General features: G+C 38.1%; 1 protein-coding gene across 6 annotated transcripts in view; it reads left to right on the top strand.

Moving 5' to 3' along the window:
- Positions 1-17950, top strand: part of PPP1R12A (protein phosphatase 1 regulatory subunit 12A) — a 200349-nt gene that overhangs the window by 100231 nt on the left and 82168 nt on the right. For all 6 annotated transcript variants that reach the window (XM_024196693.2, XM_024196691.2, XM_024196689.2 and 3 more), the window contains exon 3: positions 3648-3766. In XM_024196693.2, coding sequence (XP_024052461.1) covers positions 3648-3766 — 119 coding nt within the window. The remainder of the gene's footprint in view (positions 1-3647; positions 3767-17950) is intronic.

The raw sequence follows: 17950 nt of genomic DNA, 5'->3' as shown, positions 1-17950 counted from the left end.
TGTGCTTCCTTATGTTTGTTTTAAACCTGCTGCCTTTTAACTTCATTGGGTGACCTCTGGCTCTTGTGCTATGTGAAAGGGTAAATGACATTTCTTATTCACACTCTCCATACCATTCATGATTTGATAGACCTCTGTCATATCCCCTTTAACTGTCTTTTCTAAGATGAACAGTCTGTCTTTTTAATCTCTCCTCATTTGGAAGCTTTTCCACATCCCTAATCCATGCAGTGTAAAGGAATAAAACAATTGTGCACGGTTTGTGTACTGTAATTATTTATAATATTAAAATCAAATATACAGTGTAAAAATCACTTTCTTTCCCTTCCTATTTCTGTTCTATTTGGATTCTTACACCATACCCATCATGGTGTTATCTTGCTTTATTTCCTTTTTTCTTTCCTGTAAATGGATCATGGTACTGTATATCTTTTCCTGCATTTTTTTTTTCTGTCTTTTTTTCTCTCTAATCCCGTTCTCTAACTGCTGTAAGAGGTGTAGGTTTCTGCTATTCTACCTCCGCCCACAGAAGGGAGGGAAGCCAGAAGCAAAGGAGTTTTAGCTACAACTCCTGTAATAGGCACATTCTGCTAAAGAACTTAAGCAGAGCAGGTAGCGCTCCCTCACAGTTGTCTTCATGTTGCCCAGCAGCAGCTCAGTACCTGTCAATTTTACTTTTCCCAGGCTAATGGAATTTTGCCATTCTTCATTAGATCTATTAATCACTTTCCTGATCCACATAGGTGAGGCTGGTGGAACAGTGTATTTACACTGCAGACAAGCTATACTGGAAGTAAGGTTTCATATAAATTTTCCTCTGTATGAAAGATTTCTTTAAAAGACTAGGTATTCTTGAGCAACTTATTGCAAAATCCTCGTTCATTTTCCTGTATGGTGAAATGCAATTAAAGGGAATAATAATTAAAAAAAAAAAAAAAAAAAAAAAAGCAAAACCCTCCCACATAAATAAAATTTTTTTTAAAAAATCTGATTTTGTTTCTATAGACCTGAAGAATATATTGTGACATTGACAGATACATGTTTAGAATGAAATAGATTTGTGATGTGTAGTGACATCATTGTTGTGAAATATACCTGTTATTTCATTATTGGCATGAATTAAAAATTAAGTTTCAAATTTATTGATTTGATATTATAGGTAAAAGTAATTGGATTGCTATTTTAAAACTGACTTTTTCAGAGAAGCCTTCTTAAAAGAAGCCTAAAAATCTGTGTTTCACGGGGGGTATGTTTGTTTATCATTTAATTTTATAGCACTGAAAGCCAAGAAATAATCTTAGAATAAAGGTTATTTAGAAAAAATTGCTTAGAGTACTTTGAGATTAGATTAATATGGTACAACTTTTTTGGCTTTGTATTTTTTTGGGGGGGTGAGGTGAGGTTGTTTTTGGTTCTTTGCTGCCCAAGGGACTAAATTCTTTGCCTTAAACCCTGCAAAAGTCCATTAACTTCATTGGGGTTATACAAAGTAAAAAGGTAGATACCAGGATAGAATTTGGCACTGTATTGTCTGTGTTGATATAAAATATTCACTTTTTTAAAAATGTGAGTTTAATTTTTAAAAATATTGTGGATAAGTATGAAAATGCTAGGTCTTTTATTTAATGCTTTAGTGCTTTGAGATTTGTGGATGAAAAGTATTACATAAGAGTACAAATATTAACTTTAATTTAAAAAGTGCATACTATGTTTCTTGATACTTTTCACTTAGTTACAGATTTGCCTGCCTTCCTGAATTCCTAATAGCTTTTCCCTTTAATTTAAAACTAAGGTTTTTTTGGACTCAATCCTTTTTCCAGTTTAATCAATGGCAGAATTCCCATTGAATGTTAGTTTTATGTTCATTAAAATCCTGTTGTGGTGACTTCTATCTTTTTCTAAAAGTATGAACTCCAGGAAAAGTGAACAGTAAAAGGGTCATTTGATAAGCTATTATAATGTTTTAGAATACTCTGACCTCTTAATATTAAGCACTCTCTCAAACTCAGTTTTTTAAATGTGATAAAAAGAAACTTAATTGTGTAGACAGATATTTTAGCAGAATTCCCCTTGGTGTCCTGTGTTAATAAATGAAGGGATTTGCAAAGTATACTTTAAAGGTGAACTGTAGAGGTTTTATTTAAACAAAACCATAGAACTTGTATGATTCTAAAAGCTGTTTAAAAACATAGTTAGTGGTATATAGACACAGATTTGAAATCGTAATTTACTCTTAAATCCTGAAAACTAAGCAGCACACTATACTTCTTAGTTCCTCTGCCAGTAACTGACGTCACAGCTGTCATGAAGATAGATTTTCCAGTCTTAACTTCATATAGACTCCCAGTAACTTTTTCCACAAAATTGATTACGAGCTCAGATTTCTTGTGTGTAGTCTCTACCACAAAGAGAAATATGTAAGGAAGTGTTAAATTGATGCATCTCTTCTTGAGTATGCTTAGAAAAGTATGTTACCCTTATTTAAAAAGACTTCCTGCACTGGAATAATATAGTTTTCAATATTAAGCTTGTCACATAGACGTGATAACTTCTTAAAGAAACTTGGTTCAAAAATAACATCGCCTATAACTGGCTGAAAATGACACATTGGCCCTACAGGCTACTTAAATAACCAAACAAAAGTGCATATCCTAAATTTACATCCTGAGGGATGCTCATGGGTTTGTATAACAAGACACCTTCCAGGAGGCATCCTCAACTTGGACTTCACTGTAGTTACAGAACGCTGACTTTTGCATATGGCAGTCCTCTTATTTTTTAGTTGTTAAATCTTGGTTCAGACTTCTAGGAGAGGTCTTTTCTGAATTTAAGAACAATTTGTCCGGCCACTTCTCCCACTTGGTGACACTTTCTTTCAGTCTCCATCCTAATAAATATCAGATCCAGCAGTATCAACCATCCAGTTATCTCCCTAATGACCTTGCAAACCTGGTTCCAGAAACTAAGTATTCTAACAGAACCACAATGAAGATACATGCCCATCTTTCTACTGCCATCCTTTTAAGTAATATTGATTAAATCTTAAATCATGATGCCTAGAAGTCCTGTACAACAAAGTAATTCTTTATGCCTAAAGTAGATTAGACCTTGAGCGTTGTGCCAGATTCTGAAGCAGTCTTTCTCTAAACCCTTTAATTCCCTATTTACTTATCTGTGTTTCAAAGGAAGCCCCCTTTCTCTCTGGTCACAAACTATGTCCCAGTATACTGTAGAGATTAGCTTAATATTAATAGAATTTTGCAATCGTTTTCGCTGCATCACATGAAGATCTTGAGGCAGAGCTTTTAAGCCAAGCCCTGAGAGAAAATATTGGCCTTCAGACCTGTTGAAACTGGGACTTAGAGTAGACAAAATGTGGCATTTATCTTATAGGAGACTTGATCTTTGACTCTGAATTATTGAAATTCCATGTTTTTATTAGGAAAGGTTTTTTAATGCATTTCCATAACTGTGGTCTTATTCTTACTGTATATGTATGTGTGTGTAATATAAAATATTTAGTTGCAGTGTGTGGTCCCAGGTTCTAACAGCTTTTGTTACTCTTTCACTGTACCCAACTTTATTAACCTGATGCTCACCTTATGTTTTGTTTAGCTTCCAACTCTTTTCCCCTCCTTCTTTTACAGGTATTTAATTAGTCAAGGAGCACATGTAGGAGCTGTGAATAGTGAAGGAGACACTCCGTTAGATATTGCTGAGGAAGAGGCAATGGAAGAGCTGCTTCAAAATGAAGTAAATAGACAAGGTAATGTTGAATGTGGAAGTCTAGTGTTATCTTTTGAACCCAACTATACTTTATAGGAATGTATTTTTAAAAAATAATGTTTGAAAGTCATCTTTAGTAATTTTTATATTTAAAAGAATTACAGCGAACCATGTATACTGCTAAACATTACCTCCAAGGTATTGTTACAGCCCTGTCTAAGTTTCCCCTTGTGGAGCCAATACAGGCTGCTGTACTGGATCCAGTCTTTTTATCCCATATGCTTCTGAGTGTCCAACTGGCTTTGAGCAGTGTCCAGACATTGTTGCTTGTTCTGACCTCTCAGGCACAGTCCTGGGGCATAGACTTCCATTCTGATACCATTTTTTGGCATATGGGCCCTGTTAACCAACTGCTGTAGGTCCCAAGACCAGTGCTCAACCTCCCCAGTCTTCCCAGTATACCTACGCATGTTCTCCCCAAAGGTCCACCAGCATGGGCATGCCAGTTTACCATTTAACTCTTTTGGGGACCATTATTATAGTTAACGTAAAGAACACACAGGCTTTTTGGAAAAAAACACAAACATTTTATTCATAGAAAAGCATCAGAGGTTTATTGATATATGAAAAACTAACACACACCTGAATGCAGACTCCTCCCTCCAGTGGTCTCACCACTGCTGAGAGTCTTCTGGATTTTGGTCACTGTCCTTCAGGTGGTCAGTGCCATTTCTGCTCTCACTCCTTCTGCTTAGCTTTCTCATTCTGGAAGTTGTCTTTTTGCTAGAGAGCCTGTCCCTTTTAAAAGCTGGTTATGACATCTTTTTTCTATTTCTCTTCTTATGCTAGAATTTTCGATGTGCCAGCCCTGGAGTGGAATTGCTGGCAGAGGGTTGTTAAGTTAATGACTGTTGGTAACCTCCCTTGTCCCACTAGGATAAGGCTATTCAATAGTCGATGACCCTCTAAGGATCAGATACCTAGGTGCCAGCCTCCCCCTGCCCCCCAAAAACAAACAAACAAAAAAACACGAGGAATGATGCAGCCTAACCTGACAGTTACGGTGAAGTACGTAATCAAGGTGACACTCAAAATGGAGGCTGAAATACACGTTTTCCCCCACAAAATCAGACTGGGGACACATACAGAGTCTCTCCCCGCCCCAAACAGTCAGGGGCAGTTTCTTCCTTTTTGTTTTTAAAGGGTACTTTCTCTCATTCTAGTGTACAGTTCTCCATAACACTGAATTATACATGCCTACCTAGGGGAGATTATACACCTTTAGCTTCAAGGTGTTATCTAAATAATCTCAAGTAACAGTAAACTATGCAGTGACCCAAGTTCTATCAGGATTAAATGGTTATGGTTGAATCTGCCTATTGTCTAAACCAGGTACTGTCATTTACTGGTCAATAGGATGACATGACATCGAAAGGAAGATGTCATCTAGGTACTAGTATGTAATTATATTTCTAGAATCTTGGATCAAACATTTTGTAGTAACCAAATGTTAACTATAGGATTTGGACTCTGGTTAGCGTGTAAAGGGACACCAAAGTAAATTGATAGTTTGCTGGCATACTGTACAAAACCCCTATCTCTTTCACTTAATTTGGTAGAACACAGTTTTTAAAAAAAAAGTCTTGCAGGAGATATGAAGTGTGTTGTCTTCGGTCTATGCCTCTTCATAATTTTTTTGTGAAACTATTTTCTGATACATTTGACTTCACTAAAATGCCATCCTAGTTGTCCTTGATACTACACTGAAATGTGAATAATCATACTCAATTTGGAAAATACCCAAATTAAAATAAAATGGTTTCTTATACAAGCTCTTATACATATGTACTACATACTTTACAGTGCTCAGCTTTGTCTCAGTAAATATTAGTTCTCATTAACGTTATAGTTAAATTGTAAAATTAGTATCAAACTAATAACTTGTAATAACACAGATTAGTGAAAATTTCAATATACATTCTGTATTCATAAACACAAAACATTTACACTATATTTATCTTAGATATGAAATGTATTGAAAGCTTTCTGAGGCATCCAGCTTCACAAGACAGAGAAGCATATACATTTATTGATCCTTTAGGGAGCCAACAAATAATGGTTATTGCTGGGGGGGGGGGGGGGGGCGAAGGTGGAACAGTGAGGGTAGTTTGTTTATATTTTAACACAAAATATGAAATTGACTGCCATAGAGAGAGCCCAATTTCAGACTCTTCCTATTAAAAATGTGTAGTTGATCCATTCAGTAGCTCCTGGCAGCAATAACAGATATAGGTAGCTATGGGGTGCCTCGAATGAGCTCGGCCCATGAAGGATGCCCTTCTGTGTAAACCTGCATTCCTGTTGGAGGAGAATCTCCCCATCCACATGCCTTAACTTTTGATGGTCCCTCACCCCCAGCTGAGCAAGGAAACATAATACATACCTAATTTAAAAAATATTAAAAAGAAATAATAGAAATACTGGGCTGGAAGGTACCTCTAGGGACATCTAGTCTGATTCTGTGTCTCCTCCCCCCTCCCCATCCTGTGCTGAGGCAGGTATACCGTATAATATTATTTATTAAATTGTAGAATAAAACCAGCCTTCTCTTGTCATTGACATAACCCCCAGTGCTATTTGATAAATCACCCCTCCACTAACTTTTATATGGTGGGTGTGACGTTGTGCAGTCTATATAGTTTTATAAAAACTTGATAATAAGTCAATATAATGTAACTGGGATAGTTTTATAAAAATCTGACAATAAGTGAATATAATGCAACTGGGATATGCTTCGTGCAAAAGGTCTCTTGTAAGGTATCATTACAAAGTGCATAATCTACTAAGTATGATCATCTGATTTGTATAAATGTACCACTCTTGTATCTAAAACTAGAAATATAAAATGTAACTCTGAGGGCCTATTGTAATTATGTAAAGTGTGGGCCATTAATGATGGTGTGGAATCTTAATGACTCCCATTGTCTGCAGATGGCTGTTTACCTGTGAGTCTCCCTGTATATGTGTGTGCTGGCAAGTGAGTAATGAAGTCTTGCAGTGACATGTGATCATGTCATCTGAACTGGAATCCATCTTTAACCTGGTGCTTTTCCAGTGAGGGGGGTTGGAAACCCAGAGAGACAAAGGGTTCCCGCCTTATGCAAAAGATATATAAAGGGGTGGAAGAGAAGAGAGGAGGGAGGAGCCATCATGGAGAATCCCCTAGATAACACCTAAGCTGGAACAAGAGTTGTACCAGGGGAAAGAATTGTGCCCAGGCCTGGAAGGTGTCCAGTCTGAGAAAAACTTACTGAAGCATCTCTGAGGGTGAGATTATCTGTATTTAGTTTGATTAGGCATAGATTTGCGCATTTTATTTTATTTTGCTTGTGACTTACTTTGTTCTGTCTGTTACTACTTTGAACCACTTAAATCCTACTGTCTGTATTTAATAAAATCACTTTTTATTTAGTAATTTACTCAGAGTATGTATTAATACCTGGGGGAGCAAACAGCTGTGCATATCTCTCTATCTGTGTTATAGAGGACGAACAACTTATGAGTTTGCCCTGCATAAGCTTTATGCAGGGTAAAACGGATTTATCTGGGTTTAGACCCCATTGGGAGTTGGGCATCTGAGTGCTAAAGACAAGCACACTCCTGTGAGCTGTTTTTGGGTAAACTTGTAGCTTTGGGACAAGTGATTCAGACCCTGAGTCTGTGTTGGAGCCAGACAGGAGTGGCTGGCTCAGCAAGACGGGGTGCTGGAGTCCTGAGCTGGCAGGGAAAACAGAAGCAGGGGTAGTCTTGGCACATCGGGTGGCAGCTCCCAAGGGGGTTTCTGTGATCCAACCCGTCACAGTGGGACAAGGCTCTTTGTTCGAATGCATGATGTTAGCTCTTGGAGACCCATGCTAGTAATAGCAAAACTGATGGCATGTCACTGTCCTGTTAGTTAACATAACTTTTAAACATCTCTTTTTGTTGGAGACCAAGAACATTAGTTCTTCATCTAAATCTTGTATATTAAACAGAACATAAGAAAGATTACTAGTTTCAAAAGCAATGACCATAGCAGAATTTTATGGTGTAATTATTCATTTCTATCCCAGAAGTGTTGTAATTTTTTTTCATACACAATTAAGGGACATTAGATCCTGTGTTTCTGGGATTCCTGATTGGCACCTCTCTGATTGCCTTATCACTTTCTTGAGAATTTAAACTTTAATTTAAAAAAAAAAAAACGTTTCTAATCCTTATGGTGGTAAGGAAACTTCTGGATGTGAACTGATATACTGGTGTTTTTCCTGGATCTGCAACTGGCACACTTTAAGCACTGCATTACAGACTTCAGTTTTCTCTGATGAGTCATTCCCTTGGATCCAGATTTGGTGGATATATGGGCTTCTTCCTAGCCAAGGGTCTTGATTCTTGATTCCTGCCTTAATTGACTCTTGAGTATCTAGTGCAGTTAACAGGTTGGCACATCCTCCTTTTTTCCAGCTACTTGTGCAAGACTCCATGCTCCTATCTGCAGTGAACCACAGCAGAACCAGCGGTAGACCAGGAAAGAGTTTGCGTCATGTAACTAGTCAGCTTTCCCCAGACTACTATTTTGTGTCTACATTTGTGTTCAATTCCTATAAGTATATTGAAACTTGTGCTGGGGACTTTGATCAAAACACAGCACACATCTTACACAAAAAGGGACTTGACAGAGAGGCACTAAATTCACAAAGGTAAATTGTGGGATAGAAGTATGTTTCATATATACATGACAGATTATAGGCTGGTTGCACTACTGTTGCAGTATCAGTGGAAATCTGAGTTGATTTCAGCTATGTTAAAAAATTAGAACCACCCAAGAAAAATCTGAGTAATTCTCAGATGCTGTGGAACTTTTCTATTCTTAGCCAACAAGACCAATCCCAAATAAAAAGATAAAATTTGAGCCCAGAACAAAAAGAAAAATCTAAAAATGTGACTGAGGAAATGTATTCCTTCTAGCATTTAAAGCTAAAAATCCACATCTACCCCAAGTATATGTTCACAAAGGAGATTTTCATAGTGATCCAAATTTTCTTGATGTACAGATCCCATTGTGAGTGTCATTGGACATGAATTTGAAAAAGAATGGGATAATTTTGTTTTCTTAATTTTCTTTACAAAGCAGGCCTGCTTTAGACAGTCTTACTTGCTGGGGGAACTCTTCATGCAGTCAGGGAACTGTGCAGCCTAGAAAACCACATTCAAGAGAGAGAGAGGCATGATTCTCCACCAAAGAGAGATGACAACTTAGGAGCCAGAAACCTAAAACTTTGGTACTCTGCTGGACCACGAGGGGGAATACAGGTGCAGTTGCCCTGAACTGTGACTATGACATTCTCATACAGAAAAGCTGTCTGTCACTGACCAGGACCAAATCTTACCTATTCCTGGGCCCTTGGGCGGGAGTAATTGTGCGAGGCAAAACCTCCATATTTTGTTGGAGAGAAGAAATACATAGAATATATACATACCTATCATTATTATTTACATTGAAAGATAACTATACGCTCCTCTGTCAAATAAAGATGATCTCACTATTATATATTGCAGAATCATGGTGGTAATGGGGCATCTTTGACCACCTACCTTATCTGGTCTCTGCCCACCAATTCATCTCCACAGCACTTACTGTAACATTCAAAAACTCATGAGCCACTTCAAGTAGCTGCAGTTAAAATAAAAAGAATCATGCTGCTTGAAGTGGCTCATGCATTTTGGAATGTTAAAGTGCTGTGGAGATGAATATATAATAGTGAGATCATCATCTCTATTTGACGGAGGGTGTATAGTTATCTTTCAATGTAAACAATAATTATAGGCGTGGATCAGTTAAATGCAGTGTTTGACTCAACTTTGTTTATATGCATACAAATGCATACGACTACTATATTTATATATAGAAACATTTATTACATGAAATAAAAAGTGGGTTGATTTTTTCAATAGTATACCCATAAACATGTCTTTATATTGCTAGTGTGCGCTGAAACAGTGATTCAGCATTTCAATATTGTTTTTATAAAATGCTTGCTGAGCAGCATAATATTTTGTCTCCTTAAAAATTACTATATAAAACTTTTTTCTGAACAAAGTTTTTAAAGCATTTAGCCAATAATTTATGAATCTGTCCTTTGTATTAACAGTTTTTGAGTTGTTAGCCTACCTGAGGTAAAGTTTACAAGCATTTGTAAATTGTCAAATATTGTTGAGCTGAGAGGCACCACATCACCATCTATGGGCCACTTGGAGAAAGTATTTTACATGTCTGAGAAGCAGTGGGTTTGATTTTGTTTGTTTTACCTCCTCTGCCCTCAATATTGAGTTTTGAAAACAAAAGCAAAGAGGAAAATCCATTTAAGGTAATCTAAAACATGTTTACATTTTACTTTCTGTACAAATACTGGGGACATGTATTTGAAGTGTCTCTAAGTATATCTTCTTCCTGCTCTAGGATGTGAAAAGTTCATCTCCCATTTTGGTGCCAATTGTAACACAGGATGTTTTATATAAATTGGCACATCTTTTTCTGACTCTCACTCTTTTCTTGTTTGACAGTGGAAATTTGATCTCCATGTATATAAGACTAACCTTGAGAAGTACAAACATAAGCCTTTATGGGGAGTTTTTTTTTTTTTTTTAATTATGAAGTTCCTCCCTCACTGTCATTGGGACCCTTCTGTTTTCGTTGATTGGAAGAGGTCTTGGGCTCCTATCTAGCAAACACGAATGAGTAACTTTACACACAGGTGAACTCACTTTATACACGGACTACTCAGTACAAAAAGTTTATCTTGTGCATAAGTGTTTGCAGGATAAGGGCTTTGGCATGTAGTTGTAAAAGGGGCAAGTGTGCAATGAATAATGAAACTTAAGTACCCTGTCTGCAATAGTATTATCACCAGGAAAGAAAGTGTAATGTAAACAGAAGCTTAGTTAGGCAAGTCTTTTCCAGATACGAGGATAAATTATTTGTATATGTATTCTTCTTTGTAAACAAAACAATGTAAAACTCACCAGATATTAGCACTGTTCTTTAAGGTTTTTAAAAATAATTCCTAGTGCCAAAATAAGGAATCAAATATCATAAGCTGCCTACCATAGGTGGTAATAAAAGGATTACAACTGTTGCTGCCAAAAGAATATTAACAAACAAAATAAAAAAAGGTGGAAAAATAAGCACATAGATTAAGAGTTAAACAAAAAATGTATGCATTGTATCATACCCTGAAGGCAAAGTAAATACAAATTAATAATTTAAAAAAATTGTTTTTATTTAAATGTTTTATTTGAATTAAATAAATTTCTTTGAAAACTGTTTAAAATTAAATTTGAAATTATGACAACGTGTTAAATCCTAAATTTACTATAATCTGTTTAAATAATTTAAATAAATAAAATGTGTTGCATCAGTGAGCACTCCTCCTATTTTAATGAGGGTACAACTTTTTAAATTATTTTGAGAACCAATGGGAAAACATCTTTGTCTTTTTTGAAGTCAACTCAAACTTCATAAATGTTACAATGTCATGTAGTGCATTAAGTATCTATATTATTTTCAGTCTTTACAATGAAACTAATGGTGGTATTTACACTTTTCCAAATGTCATGACTTTCCGCGTCTGTCATGAGAGGCTTTTGCCTTAACTGCTTTTGGTCAGTTTCCAAACAGTGGATCCTGACCTCCATTGGGTCATGGGAAGGTTCCAAATGGACTGTCACATCCAGGGCTGGATTAGCCCATCACTGGGCCCTGGCCAAGGCAAACATACATTTCTCCTGGCCGGATGCAGAGGAGGGTTGAGAGGAGGGGTTGGTTTGGGGAGTGGACCTGCAGAAGTGGTTCCTGTCCCACAGGACTAGTCATGTTAGTGTTCACATGACTATAAATCTGTACAGAGATTAAATTTTACTAGTCTAATAATTGTAAGGCAAGAACAAGAAGCTCAGATCAATAATATAATAATATTGTGCTCCTCCTCCAGAAGATTACCAAGCACTTTACACATAGACTATTACAAACTACAAATCGTTTTTTTGTGTTTGGCTTTCTTTCAGACTTGGAGTTAATAGTGAACACTCAATAAAAACAGATAATATATTTAATGGTTTAGTGAAGGGAGAATTGTGAAAGCATCTTTCTTGCAAGTATTTTAAATCTGTATGTAAATTGTTACATAGATCTATCACTGTAGTATCTGAACCCCTCAGATATCTTATTTACTTTTAATTACCCAGAATTTTACTGGCTCCAGACCTGATGTTCTTGAGCCTGTTCCTCAGCCACATAGGCTCTAAGAGGCATTGCAGGACCTCCCAGGGTGGAATCTGCCTTGGGAATATAGATACTTGGCCCAGTATGAACTGGGTATAGCAGCACACCTTCACAACTTCTACACAGTCCAGTGATACCATCACACTATGCATTTTACAGCTTAAAACTCAGATATTTTAAATTTCTGCTGATTTTTTTTGTACCATTGTCCCTACCCTTCTCCCCCATAATCCCTTTGTTTCTAGATTCACCAACTCCAGTCATTGTCCCTTCTCTTTTCTTCTTTTCCTTTCTGAATCTTTGCCTCCATGCCACAACTTTGGCAAAAATTGAAGAGCAGTATTCAGAATGTTCCATTAAGCCCCCACCCACGATCCAGGTACTCTGGAATTTACCTGCTTAGTGCACCTAACTGGGAGACCTTGGCTCTGCCCCACCCAGATATTGAAATTGATCAAGATAAGTCTGGGGCAAGACAAAATGAGAAACATACCGAAAGTGTTGAAGAAGCAAGAAAAATGAGGTGCTGTCCTGGAAAAAACATTAGGCTAACTTTTCAATGAAAGATGCTGTGAAGGCAAAGGAAGGAAATTTGAATGAAAACAATATACATATGTGGAAAGCAGAGGCAGCAAACACATGGCTTAAACTAAGAAGAGTTAGGCAGTGAGCAAAGCACCTATGTGTTTTGGGTAGAGCAAGGAGCTGTGCAAGGATTACACCTCACCCTTAAGTTGGGAGAGAAGATAACTGACCAACTTCGGCTCCCCTTCCTACCAGGAAGAGAAGTGAATATGGGGAGCCTCTTCATGGGGATGGGGTGTGAGAGGAGAAGCTCAGTATTCACCAAGAGCTACCTAGATAAAGCTGCTGCTGCAGGTGGAGGAGAACCAGAAGATTTTGACAGGGTTTGGGGTGAGGTGGATAAAAATAAATGATTTACAAATAAATAAAAATGGATTTTTTTTATTTATATTGGGTTTGTTTAAATACAGACTTGTATTTTTTTTAAATTCTTTTTACATTCAATTTGAAATTGGCAAGCTATGTTAAGACCTAAACTTATTTATAATCTATTTTCATGTATTTAATTTAAATGATTTTAATAATGTTAAGAAGTACATGTTTGCTGCTGAGTTTTAAAGAAGGTCTTAGAAGTCATTTCTTAGGCACTTGGAACCAGAGTTGGCTGCAGTACTAGACCAGCTTTTGAAAGCAGTAGTCTTTTCTGGTAGATGAACTAGTTCTAAAATCTTGAAGGACATGGTGACCAGAAACAATCAGTTCAGTTCACTAACTGCAGATACTACTTCCTTTGTTTAATAAATCCATTAGTTTTAAATGTAAAACATGTTTTGATAAACTTTTTTCTTAAATATCCGGCACATTTAAGGTAGCTTTATTTAATAAAAAGATTACAATGCTGTTTGTGCATTTGAAATTGAATTTGAATTGCCATCCAAATAGAGCTTGCCACAAATCACAAGTAAAAATTTAATTTAGTAAAAAGTTAAATTATATAATTGCTTAAATAAATGTGTATAGATAAGATGTAGTGTAGACATAGCCTCTGTGTTGGCAGAATTTGTCACTAAGAGGTGTGAATAAGCCACCCCCTGAGCAACGTAAGTTACATCGACATAAGCGCCGGTGTGGTCAGCTTCTCCTAGTGACATAGTGTTGCTTGTGGAGGTGGTTTTATTATGATGACAGGAGAGCTCTTTCCCGTTGATGTAGAGCATCTTCACCAGGCGCGCTGCAACAGTGCAGCTGCATTGATTACTCCTGAGGGCATTACAAATTCTGCGCACAATATTTTAAAATTCTTCAAGTTTTATTTGTCAATAACTCAATGCAGAAGCTCCAGCATGGCAGTGGGGAACACAGGCCACTGACTGCACGAAGGTGGAAGATCACCCTGCAGCCCCCTCACCCCGCAGGACACGGACTCAGCGAAGAGGCTGCACCCGACCCTGACACACCACATGGCTTGGGTCTGCCCCAGAAACACCCTCAGACCATGCCCCTCTGTGCCAGGTGCAACAGGTGTGGGGCAGGTAGGCTCAACCAGGCAGGATCCAAGTGGGGGGGTGGGAAGGAACCAGGTGTTGGGTGAGAGGAATTCTGTGTGGGGCAATCTGGCTGCAGGTAGCTCAGTGGGGGGTCTAGGTGGGGTGGGATTTGGATGCACAGGCTCATTGCGGGGTTCCAGGTACAGGTGCAATGGGACTCTGCAGGGGCTTCCAGGTGACGGTTGTTGGGGCTCAGCAGAGGGGTCTGGGTGCTGGGGAAGTGGGGCTTGGTGGGGGGATCTGGGTGGAGCTAGTTGGTGGTCAGTAGCATGTGGGGGCTCAGGGTGGTGCAGGGGGTGGTGCGTCAGGGTGTGGGGGTTGAATGCAGGGAGCTCAGTTGGGGGGGTCTCGGTGCAAGGGGCTCTAGATGCAGGGGTTGAGGGTCAGTGTGGTGGGGTTTGGATATGGAGGGCTAGGGGGGTTCTGGATGTACTGGGTGAAGCTTGGCAGAGGTGTCTTGGCATGGGAGGTCCAGGTGCACAGGGGTTGGGTGGATGGGGGAGCAGCTCTATGTACAGTGACCCCTTCCCCCACAGCTGAGGAGTGATGGGGGCAGAAAGCAGGGGAGGATGCTGAGCTTCCTGCAGCTGGGGGAGGTTTCTGGCAGTGGGTCTGACACAGCCCCAGCCATTCCTTGCAGGGGAAGAGGAAGGTCCCGTCCTCTCCTGTCTCCAGCCCAGCCGGGAGTAGCAGCTGATCCTGGCTCAAGGTAGTAGCCACTGGATGAGGTGTCTCCAGCCCCGTGGTGATTTACCTCTCCACTGTCTGCTCTGGGTCCCTGAAACGTTGTACCTGCGCTGGTAGGGAGTGGTGACTGCTCTTGCAGCTTCCCATTGCATCCCTGTCAGAAAGTCATTTTTCTGCGGCGAAGCAAAGAAATCTGTGGGAGACATGAATTCTGCACACACTCAGTGGTGCAGAATTCCCTGGGGGTAATTCATGCAGCTGCAGTGCTGTATGTGTAGACATGTCCATAGTGTATCCTCTTGGTTAGCAAAAGGAAATACCATAAAAGGGCTATATTTAGTTGCAAATCAACATGTTTTAATGGCTTCCAACCAGTGAGAATCAGCATTTTTTAAGGACAATAACTAAAAAGTACAAATGCAAAATATGATTAAAATTGATGATTTAAACCAATGTTTTGTTTGCTGATTTAAATCGTTTTTTTTTTTTTTTAAATCAGTCAACCTTGGGTCTGGTGGTATATACAAGATGTCCTTTATTTCCTTTGGAGGCATTCTAAACTTCCCACCACAGCACTGTCTCTTGTATGTACACATAGCTTGTAAATTTTAGCCTCCTGGCTAAGTAGGTTTTCTGTGAACCTTTAGAGTCATGTATTATTGTGGTTTTGACCAGACTTTGTTTAGCATACTTTTATAAAGGATTCATAAATCTTTGGTATTTTAGTCAATTAATTATGTCCAAAAGTTCAGTAGGCTGCTTATAAATTATCTATAATACTTTCTACTGATGTGTTTATAATCATTTATAACACACACTATTCCTGTCAGCAACATCTGTAATTTATTAACCTTTTATAAAGTATTAATAAAAATACTCTTAATATTGTCATCATAGCTTCTTGTTTGAATGAGAAATCTTTTTCAACCCAGTATCTCTTTCTGCATGATTCTGCAATTAAGTTAAAACTTGATTTCCGTATTTGTTGCCATGGAACAAGGGGTTTGGAGAGGGTCCCATATGAGGAGAGATTAAAGAGGCTAGGACTTTTCAGCTTGGGAAAGAGGAGACTAAGGGGGGATATGATAGAGGTATATAAAATTATGAGTGATGTGGAGAAAGTAGATAAGGAAAAGTTATTTACTTATTCCCATAATACAAGAACTAGGGGTCACCAAATGAAATTTAATAGGCAGCAGGTTTAAAACAAACAAAAGGAAGTTCTTCTTCACACAGCGCACAGTCAACTTGTGGAACTCCTTACCTGAGGAGGTTGTGAAGGCTAGGACTATAACAGCGTTTAAAAGAGAACTGGATAAATTCATGGAGGTTAAGTCCATTAATGGTTATTAGCCAGGATGGGTAAGGGGAATGGTGTCCCTAGCCTCTGTTTGTCAGAGGGTGGAGATGGATGGCAGGAGAGAGATCACTTGATCATTACCTGTTAGGTTCACTCCCTCTGGGGCACCTGACATTGGCCACTGTCGGTAGACAGGATACTGGGCTAGATGGACCTTTGGTCTGACCCAGTATGGCCGTTCTTATGGAAATATCAAATTTCGCATAATAACTTCACTGCAGAAGGAAGGCAAAGAGAAAACTGTATTGCTGAAATGCTTTTTGAAACACATTGTAGATTATTAGAGAAGGAGGAATAGAAAATTAAATTGATGTTACAGACAAGAAAACAGCATGTTGCCATATATACCATCATAAAACAAATTACCACGTTGTCCACTTGTGCTCATTAAAAGCCACATGGTGATTTTTGCAAAAACAGATGTTTAACTTTGGTGTCCTAGCCAAATTATTATTTGGGTAATTACATTCAATCCATCTAAAATCCCTGTGCAGTTTGGATTTAGACATGGAGTAGTATTCTTTTTCTGTTTTTTATTATTGTATACTGTTTTAGCTCAAACAGCCCCAATTCTCTATTACAGGTCAACCAATTTTGATTTGAGCTTTTGATAACCACACTTCCTAGAGCTGTTTTCCCCTGTGTATTGCTCTCAGCTATGCTTGAGTCCAGTTCTCCCATTCAGCATAAATAGCAGACTCTTGCTTAGCTACAGCCCCCATCTCTTTCCTGTTTTCTGTTAATTATAGTTTTCTATACTCCTCTTACTGTAGCTAATCAATTAAAATGCTTGTGCTGTGTGCTTCCTACTCACATTGGGGAGTATGATACTCCCCTTCTTTGTAAAGTGCTTTGACATCTATTTGTGAAAAATGCTGTAGAAGAGATTGGTACATTCTCACTTTAACAGTTCAGCATCCTTTTTATCAACTTTATAGACTTTAAACACGCTACTTAAATTGCTTTGTTGAACTTTCAGTGCTCTTTCTATTCTGCCCTTCCTTATAAAGTACCACAAACTGTTTTCTATGAGAGATGCTATATACAGTCTTTGCTAAAACTTGTATTCTGAGATTTCTGAGGCAAAAGTTCATGATATATTGTTGCTATTGATGCTGAAAGCTTTTTTCCAAGGCTAGATTACCAGGGTGAAAATCATTATTTCAAAAAGAGAAGCTAGAAACTACTTTTTACGAAACGTTCTTTGGAAAACAGCAATAACTCTAAAAATGTCTTAATTGTGGGAAACAACTTTCAGCAGCCATTGCTTATGTCTTTGTGCACACAATCGGAACCCCTTTGCCACCCCCTCACCTTGTTTTTTCAACATTATCGGAAGCTGCATTATTTAGGAAATAACATTACATTATTTGAGATGTAATAGTATGATAGTTGGACAAAAATTAATCAATCTTTTTTTATTTAATAGTGACCACTGTAGTAGTAGTATTGTCTTGACCATAAAAGTTTAAAATTAAAAGGCCAGTTTTTAGTAGGTCTTTGAAAATGATCCTAGAGGATTTGCATGTAAAAATATGCATTTGTGCATACAAAATGGATGTGCCCACACTTTCTCAGAGTTTATTTTAAAAGATCCATTTAACGTTTGCCCCAATACATTAATGATATTGTTTAGCCAGTGTTTTTATTGTAGGGTGACCAGATGTCCTGATTTTATAGGGACAGTCCCGATATTTGGGGCTTTTTTCTTATATAGGCGCCAATTACCCCCCACCCCCGTCCCGATTTTTCACGCTTGCTGTCTGGTCACCCTATTTTATTGCC

This window comes from Terrapene carolina, unplaced genomic scaffold (assembly GCF_002925995.2).
Source record: "Terrapene carolina triunguis isolate 2854851 unplaced genomic scaffold, T_m_triunguis-2.0 Scaffold68, whole genome shotgun sequence".
NCBI lineage: Eukaryota > Metazoa > Chordata > Testudines > Emydidae > Terrapene > Terrapene triunguis.
Note: the sequence above shows the minus strand (reverse complement) of the source record. Positions and strands in the feature narration are given on the sequence as shown.